At 46.5% G+C, this 15,691-nt stretch overlaps 1 protein-coding gene across 1 annotated transcript; it reads right to left on the reverse strand.

Moving 5' to 3' along the window:
* Positions 1 to 73: 73 nt before the first annotated feature.
* tex9 (testis expressed 9) lies at positions 74 to 13,622 on the reverse strand. Its single transcript, XM_056278792.1, has 12 exons — positions 13,575 to 13,622; positions 12,799 to 12,941; positions 12,056 to 12,119; positions 11,768 to 11,847; positions 10,879 to 10,918; positions 10,649 to 10,737; positions 9,914 to 10,086; positions 9,554 to 9,636; positions 5,339 to 5,512; positions 2,498 to 2,632; positions 296 to 430; positions 74 to 211 (listed from the first exon to the last, which is right to left on the reverse strand). The coding sequence occupies exons 1-12, from the start codon at positions 13,620 to 13,622 to the stop codon at positions 134 to 136; spliced, it is 1,242 nt and encodes a 413-aa protein (XP_056134767.1). The 3' UTR covers positions 74 to 133.
* Positions 13,623 to 15,691: the final 2,069 nt, after the last annotated feature.

Here is a 15,691-nt window from a genome sequence, read left to right on the forward strand (position 1 = left end):
TTATGACTTGTCACATATACACCCAGTCAAATTACACGACATGCAAAGATCTCCCAAAGCATTCGTGATGAAATAAGGTCAAATACCACGAGATTTCTTCAACTCAGAAATGAAAAGGCTGCATCCTGTTTCTCTATGATGCCCCCCAGTCAAGAGCCTTCATGAACTCTTCCTCTGTGAATGACAGCATCTTGGCAGCTTCATAATGCATCTGCTCCGACAAGGAAAACAGGCACGATCAGATTATCTTCAAAAGCTCTTTGTAATCACCCCTGACTCGTGTAAAGGAACTTACTTTCTGTCTTTTGAGAATATCGATCAGCTTGAGCTGTTTCCTGAATCCCACGATGAGTTCGGCTTTCTGCTTCTTTAACATCTTGTTTTCGGCAAGCAGCTTTTCTTTGCTCTGATGCTCTTCCTTTGACTTTTCCTTATTGGATGAGAAAAAAAGCTGAAATTAATAAAAGCTCAGTGTATTCACAAAACTGTTCGGATTACATTTCAGTCTGGATCTACACTGACACGCGACACTCGATTGAAGTAATGCACCTCCAGTCTCATTTCAATAAGGACTATATAAAGGCAGAGTGGTATTAAATATTGAACATCTTTTTTCCCACATTTTTATCACATTTCTACTTGGGTTACACATTTCCAGATTCATCTGAACTACCGAATACTGTTTCCTATTTAAGATACCATATTTGAATAAATGTGGTAATGGTAAGCCGCTGCTCCTTCACGTCAGAATGAGCCAAATGAGGTGGTTCGGGCATCTGATTAGGATGCCTCCTGGGTGCCGTCCTTTGGAGGTTTTCCGGGCACGTCCAACTGGGAGGAGACCCCGGGGTAGACCCAGAACTCGCTGGAGGGACTACATGTCCAATCTGGCCTGGGGACGCCTTGGGATCCCCCAGGAGGAGCTGGAGGGACTACATGTAACGCCTTGGGATCCCCCAGGAGGAGCTGGAGGGCGTTGCTGGGGAGAGGGACGTCTGGAGGGCCCTACTTAGCTTGCTGCCACCGTGACCCGGCCCCGGAGAAGCGGCTGAAGGTGAATGAATGATGATGAATGAATAAATCTAAAATTACCTGTGAGAATAGATGATTTTTTTTTTAATAAAAGAAGGTTGGGCTTACTAGTCTGATGGACTAGAAAGCAGTTTGGCGTCTATTCAGCTTCAGTTCACTGACAAGTCTCCAGGACTGCTTCTCTACAGATGTTCGCTTGGCTTGTGTAATCACAATTACGACCAACTGTCTCACACTCGAAAGAAATTCCAGAGCCAAATGTACAAACGTCGTCTTCCGAGTGCCGAGGACTTTGTCCAGGTCAAAATGCATGCTTCACCAGGACAACTGTCCTGAACCCGTGTAAACACAGATATCCTACATGCGGTGTAACTTGTCGTCCACCATGTTCATGCTCCCAGTTTTCCAAGAGCTGCGACGGTATCTGCACTGGACTGTGTTCTGCTTATTCTAGAACTTTCCCCGGGATTTCACTCAATCAGTGACCCGCCCCCGCTTCCTAAACAAAGAATCTGATAGGTGAATTTACCAACAGATTAGCATATTGGGCATTAGATTTGCATTCTAGGAGAAACAGGCGAACTACAAGGAGGCAGTGAGGGAGGGTGTGCCGTGCACGGGTTAACCGAGTGTATTTCAACCTAACTTGTGTAAACACTTAGCAAAACTTTATTTACAATGAATTAAATTCAGACAGGGCTACAGGTGTGTTCCCTTTATGGAGGACGCCTGTGCGTGACATGGGGGAGACTGGTGCACAGACAGCCACCGCACGGTCCTTGACAGAGCTTGGTCCGGATCCAGCAGCCTGGAGTCCAAGACAACTGGGGTCCCATTTCTTTTTTTGGATTTTTCCCCCCTCTTTTTCTCCCAATAGTATCCGAGTAACCACCCCACTCCACCGAGCAGCCCCGATCTCCGCTCCACCCCCTCTGCCGATCCGGGGAGGGCCCCAGACCACCACATGCCCCCTCCGATACATGTGAAGTTGCCGGCCACCTCCCTTCACCCGACAGTGAGGAGTTTCGCCGGGGGGGGGCGCAACATGCGGGAGGACCACGCCACTCCCCTCAGCTCCCCCTCCCCCCTGAACAAGCTCCCCGACAGACCAGAGGAGGCGCCAGTGCAGCGACCAGGACACACACCCACATCCAGCCTCCCACCCGCAGACACAGCCAACCATGTCCGCAGGGACACCCAACCAAGCCGGATTCGAACCACCGATCCCTGTGTTGGTAGGCAACAAAATAGACCGCCACACCACCCGGACGTAGGGGCCCATTTCTGCCACAGCCTTCATCCGCCTTCCCAGCCATTGCGATGCTTCCCTAAAGTCAGCCATCATCCTCCGCCTGTTCCACTCTCGGGATCTCAGGGCCATGCAAGCTTCTCCACCAATAGAATCGGAACGGAATGGAACAGAGTGCGTATGGAAGTAATCTGCAGCCACTGGTGATGGGCGTACCTTATTCATCTGCTCCATCTGACGGAGCTGGGTCTTCAGCCTCTCCACCTCCTCCAAGGCTCGGTTCAGACGAACCTCCACGGAGCTTTGAGTCCCTGCTGCTTGTTTCTTGGCTCGAGTCAAACTTTCTATTTCCTGCAGAGAAAGAGCACACACGATCATCACCACGAATCACCAACGTCGCATTTGAAGACAACATGAATCAGAGATGCACTGACTGCCGTTTTCTTGGCTGAGTTCGATTTCCGATTTTTTAAAAGTCCGACCTGCCGATCCCGATTTGCTTTTTCTAAGAACTATAATTGACGATATACACGAAAATGTTGTAATGGAAATTTCAATTGTATGTTCATAGCAAAACCTCGACCAGTAACAACTTTTACATTTTCTCCAAAACTGCACCGGTTACAGGACCTTCTGTCACTCTCATGCAGCAAATCTCAACAGGAGAAAGTGCTCCAGGTTACTGGACAGAGCCTTTCCTAAAAACAAAACCCAACTGAGAATGAACTGCAGTATATCCCACTTCACCTGAAATGTTTTACTTCCCAAAGTAAATGACGCTTTTGACATGTTTTAGTGTGTGTGTGTGTGTGTCTGTGATGTTGCTGTGTATGCAAAGTGAACCATCGTGGCACATGCATGTAAACCCCCCCCCCCCTTTTTTTTCTCCCCAATTGTACTTGGCCAATTACCCCACTCATTCGAGCCATCCCGTCGCTGTGCCACCCCTTCTGCCGACCCGGGGAGGGCTGCAGACTACCACATGCCTCCTCCCAGACATGTGGAGTCACCAGGGTCTCTCAGGGTCGCGGGGATGCTGGAGCCTATCCCAGCATTCATTGGGTGGCAGGCGGGGAGACACCCTGGACAGGCCGCCAGGCCATCACAGGGCCCACACACACACACACACACACACACACACATTCATACCTAGGGACAATGTAGTACGGCCGAGTCACCTGACCTACATGTCTTTGGACTGTGGGAGGAAACCCACACAGACACGGGGAGAACATGCAAACTCCACACAGAGCACGACCTGGGATGACCCCCAAGGTTGGACTACCCTGGGGCTCGAACCCAGGACCGACCTTCTTGCTGTGAGGTGACCACTGTGCCACCATGCCGCCCCGAATTTGTTCCTGTACTGTAAAAGTGACCAATGACGCGTCGCCGACCGGCTGACCGACCGGCTCACTGATAGTTTTGTGAAGTGTCCTTCCTTTTTCTTTTCTCATCACACGCTGAGATGAAAACGTGTCAGTGGAAGCTTGCTTTGTGCCCGGACACCCTGCACAGCCAAGCTTTAAGTAGCGTAAGACCCAATAAAGTACTGATGTTCTAACCAGTTGCACATTCTGTTGCCGCTGTTTGTGAATATGAAAGGACACAGTTTGCTTGTTTCGGTCGCATTAGGCAGGGGGATTTATAACTATGTCAGAACACTTTGGTTCACAAAATAAATCATGTTCATTCACACACATAAGAGTCCATTTTATTTTCGTGTTGTCGCATACACCGATGAGCCAAAACATTATGACCACCTGCCTAATATGCTGTTCCAAAACAGTGCCGAACCGCAGAGGCATGGACTCTACAAGACCCCCGGAGGTGCCCTGTGGTTTCTGGCACCAAAACATTAGCTGCAGATCCTTCAAGTCCTGTAAGTTACGAGGTGGAGCCGCCATGGATCAGACCTGTTGGTCCAGCACATCCCACAGATGCTCAATTGTATTGAGATCTGGAGAATTTGGAGGCCAGGGCAACACCTTGAACAACTTCATCATGTTCCTCAAACCATTCCCTAACAAGGTGTGCAGTGTGACAGGGTGCATTATCCTGCTGAAAGGCCACTGCCATGAAGGGGTGTACCTGGTCTGCAACGATGTTTAGGTAGGTGGCACGTGTCAAGCTGATGTCCACATGAATGGCTGGACCCAAGGTTTTCCAGCAGAACATTGTCCAGAGCATCACACTGCCTCAGCCGGCTTGTAGTCTTCCCACAGTGGATCCTGGTGCCATCACTTCCCCAGGTAAATGACGCACACTTACACAGCCATCCATGTGATCAAAAAGAAAACAGGACTCATCGGACCAGGTGACCTTCTACTGCTTCAGGGTTCAGTTCCGATGCGCATGTAGGTGCTTTTGTCGGTGGACGGGTCGGGTCATCATCTTGGGCACTGACTGGTCTGCAGCTACGCAGCAGTATGTGATGCACAATGTGTTGTGACACATTCCTCCTGTAACCATCGTTAAAATTTTCTGTGGCTGGTGCCACTGTAGACCTTCTCTCAGTTTGGACCAGAAGGGATAGCCTTCGTCGCTTTCATGCATCAATGAGCCTTGGACACCCAGCACCTTGTCACCAGGGTGTGGTTTGTCCCTCCTCAGACCACTGTTGGAAGGTACTCACCACCGCTGACCGGGAACACCCCACAAGCCTTGCCGTTTCAGAGATGCTCTGACCCAGTCGCCTCGCCGTAACAATTTGGCCCTTGTCAATGTCGCTCAGGTCTTTACTCCTGCCCATGTCTCCTGCATCCAACATGTTGATTATTCGCTGGCCATGTAATCTACCCAGACCTTGACATGTACCCTTGTTTGGAGGGGATCGACGTTATTTGGTTCAGCTGTGGGTGGTCATAATGTTTGGGCTCATAAGTGTATACACATCTCTGATTTGTAATTCATCTTGGCATCATCACATTTTCACCAGTGACTGTCACTGAAAGAGAATATTAACTGTTTTGTGTCTGTCCATCATTGCCAGTCTTCAAGGGCAGTTTTTACTCCACACACTGGACCTTTTGATAGGAAGCGCATATCGACTCAAACCTTCTGCAAAGCGGCCACTTGCAGTTGCAGAGCATCACACTTCCTGCTGGACTCCTCTGCCGATGCTCTGTGCTTCTCGATCTGCGTCTGCTGAATGTTTGTGGTCTTCTGGAGTCTGGCTCGATCCTCCTCAATCGCTTTGACTTTTTTCATGAGCTGACTGTTTTCGTCATCCTGTAAGGGCAGAAACAAATTCCTCAGTACATTCAGAATCCTTTCAAATGACTGTCCTGTCTAATATATAGACAGGATATAATAATAATAATAATAATATATAGACAGACAGTGTGCATTTTAACTTCTGGAGTGATTCTGAATTGCTGGTTCGTCTAGAATAGAGTAAGCATCATCTTTCTTGCTTAACAAGTTGCTACTAGTCTTATTCCAGCTGCTTGAGTATTAGTCCTTTTCTCTATACATCTGCTGCTGGTTCCTAGTGGGATCTTATTCTAGCTGTAGCTGTCTTATTCTATTTACTTACCTGTCTTATTTACTTATTCTAGCTGTAGCTGTCTTTCACCTAGTGTGTCCTTAAATTTTTCTTGTTGCCTAGCTGTTTTGACTTAGTTATCCTTTTAGCTTATAAATATGTTCCTTGGTAACTTGCTGTTTGCAGTTTTAATAGCATTGTGTGAGGATTGATAGAGTTTTACATAAGTGACCAGTTTCTGGGCAATAGGGCTCTTTTCAGTGTACCTCTTTGGCCAATTGGGTGTTAAGTGGCCAGGGTGTGGCCTGCACTCCTGGCAGACAATTAGCAATCAGTGTTCTTTAAATCCCTGCTGCTACTTGGAAGCGTCAGGCAAACAAGCCCAGGGCGAACAGGTCTAGGTTGAACGAAGGCTAGAGTGAACAAAGGCAAGCGTGACTTTTTCAAGCCAAGACTTCGTCAACCACGGACTGCTCTTTTTAGATCTGGTCAGTCATCTGTATTTTGTGTACCTAGTATAGACTATGTGTTTCCTTCGCATTCCTGTCCTTTCCTCTTTACTTCCCGGGGCTGGCATAGACGTTGGGTCACTCCTAGGCGCTGGGACCCTACCAATCTCATCTATCCCACTCGCTCCACTCACTTTGAGCAAGTGGTGACAGGAGGGTTCTGGAATTGCCAGTCTGCAGTGCCAGAAGCTGAGTTTATCTCAGGCTACGCATCCTTGCTCTCCCTCAACTTTCTTGCTCTAACTGAGACCTGGATCATGCCAGAAAACACTACCACACCCGCAGCTCTGCCTGATGTGTACTCTTTTTCTCACACTCCCAGAGCTGGGAGGCGGGGTGGTGGTACTGGCCTGCTGATCTCCCTGAAATGGAAATACTCTCTTGTTTCTACTCTCTGCCCTCTTTTGAATTTCATGCTGTTGCTGTCTCTTATCCAGTCAAAGTCACCATTGTGGTTGTGTACCGTCCACCAGGCCCCTTTGTGAGTTTCTGGAGGAGCTTGACACACTGGTCTCGCACTTCCCTGTTGATGACTCTGCACTTATCTTTCTCGGTGACTTCAACATCCACACTAACAAGCTAGATCCTCTCCTCCTTTGACTTTCACCTCTCTTCCTACCCACAAGGCCGGCAACCAGCTGGACCTTATCTTTACTAGACACTGTCCTATTTCCAGTCTCTCTGTTACTCCCCTCCAGCTCTCTGACCACTATTTCATGCCCTACTCTCTCTCCCTCTCTTCAGCCCCTTCCCCTACCCACATGGTTTCACCCGTAGCCAGTTTAAGACTCTGGTGCTAGCCTACAGGGCAGTGAAAGGAGTAGCTCCTTCCTATCTCCAGGCCATGGTCAAACCCTACACCCCCACCCGACCATTTCGCTCTGCTGCCTCGGGACGCCTGGTTGCCCCGTCGCTCAGAGGCCCCTGCTGCCGATCGACCCGGTCACGGTTCTGTTCTGTCCTGGCCCCACAGTGGTGGAATGAACTCCCCACTGATGTCAGGACAGCGGAGTCACTGCCCATCTTTCAGCGCAGGTTCAAAACTCACCTCTTTAAGAGCTACTACCCTGTTACTTGTTCTTACCACTTACTGTATTCACTCATTTAAAATGAAAAAATCTCTTTCTTGCACTTTTACTTTAGCACTGGTTTTGTTCTTAGATGCTTGTTTAGATGCACTTATGACCTCTGATGACTAGTAGTTCTCCTGATCTCCTACGCTAAATGATGCACTTATTGTAAGTCGCTTTGGATAAAAGCGTCGGCTAAATGACTGTAACGTAATATATATATAGATAGATGCATATATAAAACTGTTAAAAGAAACACTCAATGGTAGGAAAAGTGCTCAACAAATAAGGAGCAAAATAATCCAGTGATTCAAGTAAATTCTTTGAGACAGTACAAGCCTGTGTCATGCCATGAAACATAAAAAATTATATACTATATATTTTTTTTTGGGGGGGGGATTTTATTAATCCCCATGGGGAAATTCTCCCTCTGCATTTAACCCATCCTAGCTGTGTAGCTAGGAGCAGTGGGCAGCACCCAGGGACCAACTGCAGTTGGTCTTGCCACGCCTCGGTCAGGGACACAGACAGTATTAACCCTAACATGCATGTCTTTCTGATGGTGGATGAAACCGGAGCACCCGAAGGAAACCCATGCAGACACAGGGAGAACATGAAAACTCCACACAGAGGACGACCTGGGATGACCCCCAAGGTTGGGCAACCCCAGGGTTCGAACCCAGGACCTTCTTGCTGTGATGCGACAGCACTAACCACTGCGCCACTGTGCAGCAATATACACTACCGTTCAAAAGTTTGGGATCACCCAAACAATTTTGTGTTTTCCATGAAAAGTCACACTTATTCACCACCATATGTTGTGAAATGAATAGAAAATAGAGTCAAGACATTGACAAGGTTAGAAATAATGATTTGTATTTGAAATAAGATTTTTTTTACATCAAACTTTGCTTTCGTCAAAGAATCCTCCATTTGCAGCAATTACAGCATTGCAGACCTTTGGCATTCTAGCTGTTAATTTGTTGAGGTAATCTGGAGAAATTGCACCCCACGCTTCCAGAAGCAGCTCCCACAAGTTGGATTGGTTGGATGGGCACTTCTTTGAGCAGATTGAGTTTCTGGAGCAACACATTTGTGGGGTCAATTAAATGCTCAAAATGGCCAGAAAAAGAGAACTTTCATCTGAAACTCGACAGTCTATTCTTGTTCTTAGAAATGAAGGCTATTCCATGCGAGAAATTGCTAAGAAATTGAAGATTTCCTACACCGGTGTGTACTACTCCCTTCAGAGGACAGCACAAACAGGCTCTAACCAGAGTAGAAAAAGAAGTGGGAGGCCGCGTTGCACAACTGAGCAAGAAGATAAGTACATTAGAGTCTCTAGTTTGAGAAACAGACGCCTCGCAGGTCCCCAACTGGCATCTTCATTAAATAGTACCTGTTAGAGCCTGTTTGTGCTGTCCTCTGAAGGGAGTAGTACACACCGGTGTAGGAAATCTTCAATTTCTTAGCAATTTCTCGCATGGAATAGCCTTCATTTCTAAGAACAAGAATAGACTGTCGAGTTTCAGATGAAAGTTCTCTTTTTCTGGCCATTTTGAGCATTTAATTGACCCCACAAATGTGATGCTCCAGAAACTCAATCTGCTCAAAGAAGTGCCCATCCAACCAATCCAACTTGTGGGAGCTGCTTCTGGAAGCGTGGGGTGCAATTTCTCCAGATTACCTCAACAAATTAACAGCTAGAATGCCAAAGGTCTGCAATGCTGTAATTGCTGCAAATGGAGGATTCTTTGACGAAAGCAAAGTTTGATGTAAAAAAAATCTTATTTCAAATACAAATCAGTATTTCTAACCTTGTCAATGTCTTGACTCTATTTTCTATTCATTTCACAACATATGGTGGTGAATAAGTGTGACTTTTCATGGAAAACACGAAATTGTTTGGGTGATCCCAAACTTTTGAACGGTAGTGTGTATATATATATATATATATATATTTGTTAAATGATAAGACATGCAATGTGTGTCTACAACAATGAACATATCCAGACTCAAACCTGTGACATTACAAGCAGATGAAACACATAAGCCCTGAGGTGAACCTGATAGATTAGTTAATGTGATCCTGGTTTTTTTTTTAAATGTTATTTTCAGTTGATTTGAAAGAAAACACATTTTTACAAGAGATCATTTAAAACAACATGCAGTGGTTGTGGTTGTTCATGTGGTCTCTGTCAGGTACCTTCTGATTACACTCGTATGTTCGCTGGTCCAGTTCCTCTTGCAGGATCCTGACTTTGGCCCTCAGAACCTGAATCTGGACCTCTGAAGCATCACACAGAACAGAATAAGAGTCGTCTCGACTTGTAAATACTCCATTATAATGGGAGATGAGAATTTCCACACAGTGCAAAGCTAACTGCTTTTTTTTAAACAGGCAAGGAAACTTTTTCCCACTTAAATTAAATGTTTAGTTGACCTATTTATTCATATTCATGCCAAACTTAATTTCAATAATACATATTTGATGCCTTTGATAGCTGCAAAAATTATGAATGTGAGGTGAGTAAGAATTGAACGTTAACAATGTTACTTGGTGGACCTGTGCATGTTCTGTCTCCGGTGTCAGAAGAATCCTCGATGTTTTCAGGTCCGTCGGTGTCGTCCAGCTCCTTCGAAGCACGGACGGTTTTTATCAGGACGGAATCCACCAAGTCCTCCATGAACGCCATGTCGTCATCATGCGGTGAAACCGGCGCCCTTAAATGAAGCAATCTATTCGGGCTCGATGGGAAATCATTTGATGATTTAAAAACCCCGCCTTCATCAATACATTAGTAATCTGTCTAATCAATACATCCATCCATCCATCATCCAACCCACTTATCCTGCTGTCAGGGTGGCGGGGATGCTGGAGCCTATCCCAGCAGTCACTGGGCGGCAGGCGGGGAGACACCCTGGACAGGCCGCCAGGCCATCACAGGGCCCACACCCCGCCACACCCCCCACAAAGTAGCCTTTGGAAGCAACAGCACACATTTCCTGGATAAATTTGCAAAATGTAGGCGGAGATTTTGCACAGATTGGTGCAAATTATGAGCGAACTTTCCACTCAGACCTGTTTGACTGCACATTACTGCCTTGACGTCAACACAACTCCGTCCTTAAATCTTGCTAAAAAGTTAGCATAGCCCAAATAAATCCTTATGAGATGTGTCCCCGGTGTGACGAAACATCACTTCTGTCATAATCTAAGATGAAATCATCAATCATCAATATATATGCCACTGATTTTTTTTTTTTGTGTGCATGAGATCCAGAAAACAATCAAACTCACCCTGTTTTAGGCACGCGCCGCTCTTTTCTTTGGGTTGCATGATGTGTGTTTTGCGTTATCGGCCTGGAGACCAACTCTTTGGACATTACCTGAGCAATTGATAGTGAGAAGAGAGACTATAATTTGTCGACAATTGGTGCAGTTTAGGTTTTTTAGATTTTCATAGCTCCTGCATTTGCTAAAATGAGATGTGTCGTTTCTGTCAGAATGTTGTGAACCAACACCTTTACCCCGCGCCTCTGCACGGGACACTCCCTGGGCTTCACGGTCCTGAAACGAAAGAACCCGAAACACTTTGTCATTTCATTTCGTTTGCCCCAGCCCACACCTGTGCAACACAAAGGCATAGACACATCCAAGAACACACATATCCAAACTAACACGTATATCTAAACTAAACAAAAAAAATCATTGTCCAGGAGAACCAATGCCATCCAGGATGACTGTCGGAACTGCCGGTCTGCATGGGCTAGCAGTTAGCTTAGCCTGCCCTGCTTGCGTCCTGTCAGACTGCCCTCAGTGTTTCCTCTTCGGGTGCAGCTCCGGTCAGGCCCGTGGTCCTTGGGCCCACAGGATGCAGCAGACCAGGCTCCCTCAGCCGATCCAACACCAGCTCTCCCAGCCAGACACCTTCGACACACCTCCCCGCACTCCACACGACGACACTAAACACACAGTCAAAGCTAGGCGAGGCCGCCGCCAGACCACCCTCGGTGTTATTGGAACTGTCGGTCTGCATGGGCTAGCAGTTAGCTTAGCCTGCCCCGCTTCCATGTCCTGTCAGACCGCCCTCGGTGTTTCCTCCTCGGGCACAGCTCCAGGCAGGGCCGTGGTCCCTGGGCCCACAGGATGCAGCAGACCAAGCTCTCCGAGCCGATCCAGCACCAGCTCTCCCAGCCATCAAACAAAGACACACTTAGACGCAGAAGTGGACAAAGACACTGCATGGACGGTACTGGGTGAGGCCGCCACAAACCTCAATTTGCACCGCCATGTTCCCACACCACAAAATGGAGACACACTGATGACTTTCAGTCTCTTCCACCACTTTGTGTTTCTTAATAACTTTAATAAATATGCTGCAGCAGGCTGAGCCCATCGTATTTGAGTGTTTCATACCTGGAATCATCCTCCTCATCTTCAAGGTCAGTATGAAGAGTAGTGGGAATCGGTTTGGACAAGACTTCATTCTGCTCTCTCTGCGGTCAAACAAACAACATTGCAGCCGATCAATATGGATTTTCGGACGAGTGTTGTTTCAGGCTCTCGTCATTCCCCTCAGCTTTAGAAATGCTTAAAAGATCACGGGAGCCGACTAGTGACCATATTCTGAAAAGCTCGGAGTCAGAAAAAGGCAAATTCATTATCTGGAAAAGAAAAAAACAGAGGACTGTGTAAAAGACTTACCATAACTTGTTCTGCCTGTCTTACCAAGGCTGCTGTTTTGGCTTCCAGCTCTGCATTTATCAGTCTGAAGGTCATGTGTGGAACAGAAGGTGAGACGGTCAGTGACAGTATGGAAACATCAAGCTGATCTAATGATCTGGCCAGTTACCCCACTCTTCTGAGCCGTCCCGGTCGCTGCTCCACCCCCTCTGCCGATCCGGGGAGGGCTGCAGACTACCACATGCCTCCTCCAATACATGTGGAGTCACCAGCCGCTTCTTTTCACCTGACAGTGAGGAGTTTCACCAGGGGGTCGTAGCATGTGGGAGGATCACGCTATTCCCCCAGTTCACCCTACCCCCAAACAGGTGCCCGGACCGACCAGAGGAGGTAACACGGGGATTCGAACCGGGATCCCTGTGTTGGTAGGCAACGGATAGACCGCCACGCCACCCGGACGCCAGCTTGCATCCTCTTGTTGAAGACTTCAGCTGATGATAGAAATCCTTTTGTTCACTAATCCACCACTCCCTTTGGACATTTCAAACATTTTCACAACTGTGCTTTTCTCTCTGAGAAATGGGGGCCTATCTACTTACTGCATGCACAAATAAATGTTGCTCTCGCATGCAATGTCATATCTGTGGCCTAAAATGGGATTTTAGCAGCTTTTCAGCACGTTTTAAGCTAGTCTGTGATATGATGTGATGTGATCTCGGTCCATTCGGAACAAAGCGAGCAGATTTTTCGACGGGTCGTCTTACTTGTACTGCTCCTCCTTTGCAAACAGGTCTGCAGTGGTCTTGTGTGACGGACCAGAGGAAGGCTTTCCCTTCAGCCTCCTCTCTGCGGATTTGGCCCTGCCAGCCACAGAGTCCCTGCCCCCGGAGGACAGCGGCTGTCTCGGCTAAACGACGGTGAAAACCACAAAAACAAACACTTTGTAACGTTACCGTTGTGTGAGGTCATTTTCACATATCAGGGGTGGGGGGGGACGTGGTGGCGTCATGGTGAGTGCATGACCTCACAGGCACAGCAAATACAGATACACATGCCTCATGGCACCCCTTTGCCACCCCAGCAAAAAATCTCTAGATCCGCCACTGCATGCAGGTATGAAACTGTCACATTTTACTTGTTTTTGACGCAGTATCTCGTTCGGACGTGTAGCAAATATAGGAATAGCTTTAAAAATGGCCTGTGAATGGAATATTTTGCCAAAATCATTAAATCGTGGTTATTATTGTAAACTACTAATAAGACCCACGTCAGACCCCCTAGTCGATCGGCCAGTGGGTCTTATTAGTAGTTTACATTGTTATTCCCGGTCTCTGCCTTTGGTCCACATCTGGACACCGAACTCATGATGACTGATGGTGACGTCATGACATCGCCAACAGCTCACTTTAATGCGGTACAGCGACACTCGGCGTGAGCCGTTTACCCCGTTCTGAGACGGCTTCTCTGGTGCGATTATTCATAAACGACTTTATCCACAAAAAAAAACACACACACACAAAAAACCAACGTTATTACGTACCTCTGAGCCGCGGCGGACGGGCTCTCTGTCGGAACCTGTTTCAGCCATGTTTGTAACTCACCACTTCCGGAAGCGGTCGCATAGCAACCCAAGCCGCACGGGCGCGCGTGTCAAGGAATCGGAATAAAACGCCGGCGCACAAAAACTAAACATGGCACGTTTTACTGTCTCCGTTTGTACTGATAATGTAGTTTTACTGTCTCCGTTTCTACTGATAATGTAGTTTTACTGTCTCCGTTTGTACTGATAATGTAGTTTTACTGTCTCCCTTTGTACTGATAATGTAGTTTTACTGTCTCCCTTTGTACTGATAATGTAGTTTTACTGTCTCCCTTTGTACTGATAATGTAGTTTTACTTTCTCCGTTTGTACTGATAATGTAGTTTTACTGTCTCCCTTTGTACTGATAATGTAGTTTTACTGTCTCCGTTTGTACTGATAATGTAGTTTTACTGTCTCCCTTTGTACTGATGATGTAGTTTTACTGTCTGCGTTTGTACTGATAATGTAGTTTTACTGTCTCCCTTTGTACTGATAATGTAGTTTTACTGTCTCCGTTTGTACTGATAATGTAGTTTTACTGTCTCCGTTTCTACTGATAATGTAGTTTTACTGTCCCCGTTTGTACTGATGATGTAGTTTTACTGTCTCCGTTTGTACTGATAATGTAGTTTTACTGTCTCCCTTTGTACTGATAATGTAGTTTTACTGTCTCCGTTTGTACTGATAATGTAGTTTTACTGTCTCCGTTTGTACTGATAATGTAGTTTTACTGTCTCCGTTTGTACTGATGATGTAGTTTTACTGTCTCCGTTTGTACCGATAATGTAGTTTTACTGTCTCTGTGATAATGTACTTTTACTGTCTCCGTTTCTACTGATAATGTAGTTTTACTGTCCCCGTTGTACTGATAATGTAGTTTTACTGTCTCCCTTTGTACTGATAATGTAGTTTTACTTTCTCCGTTTGTACTGATGATGTAGTTTTACTGTCTCCCTTTGTACTGATAATGTAGTTTTACTGTCTCCGGTTGTACTGATGATGTAGTTTTACTGTCTCCGTTTGTACTGATAATGTAGTTTTACTGTCTCCGTTTGTACTGATAATGTAGTTTTGCTGTCTCCGTTTGTACTGATAATGTAGTTTTACTGTCTCCCTTTGTACTGATAATGTGTTAATGTGCGCTAGCTTGATAATGTGCCCTGTGTAGGCTGATTTACATCATTTACCATGCACCTCATGTGAAAGTGATTCATTGTTTCTCACCAGGAAAATAACCATTCCCCAATCCTCTGAACAGTACACATGGCCACTGTAAGTCCAGTTAATGGTCACGGCAACTTGCACATGAAACCGACCGCTGGTTTCGGTCGTTATGCCACTGTATTGTTTATGAGGGTGGGGATACCTGCAGTCACTGTATTGTTTAAAAGGGTGGGGACACCTGCAGTCACTGTATTGTTTATAAGGGTGGGGTACCTGCAGTCACTGTGTTGTTTATAAGGGTGGGGACACCTGCAGCCACTGTATTGTTTATAAGGGTGGGGACACCTGCAGCCACTGTGTTGTTTATAAGGGTGGGGTACCTGCAGTCACTGTGTTGTTTATAAGGGTGGGGACACCTGCAGTCACTGTGTTGTTTATAAGGGTGGGGGTACCTGCAGCCACTGTGTTGTTTATAAGGGTGGGGGTACCTGCAGTCACTGTATTGTTTATAAGGGTGGATTATTAGGACGCGTAAAGACGCAGCTATGAAAGCACATTAATGACAACCGGAATAATATTCCTCCTCATTATCTCTTTATTTATCACTCACTGTGTAACTCTGCAGTTCATGACAATTTGTTAATTTGAGTATAAATTAGGATTCCCCCCCCCCTCACAAACCGTTTTCGACCAGCAGGGGGCGGTAAGTGCTGGTTTTAATCATAGACCAGTCTGACCTACAGAAGCCCCGGGAGGCAAATGAGGAAAAACATTCTGGTGATTCCTTTTCTAAGTCTGATGTACATGGTTTTCTCCCCAGTGTTTATAACTGAAGAACCGGGGGAGTGCCAGGATCATTCTCCTAAGTTACTGTAAACTGCAGTTATTGCGCTTTGCACCGCGCAAAGGAT

Source organism: Lampris incognitus, chromosome 4 (assembly GCF_029633865.1).
Source record: "Lampris incognitus isolate fLamInc1 chromosome 4, fLamInc1.hap2, whole genome shotgun sequence".
NCBI lineage: Eukaryota > Metazoa > Chordata > Actinopteri > Lampriformes > Lampridae > Lampris > Lampris incognitus.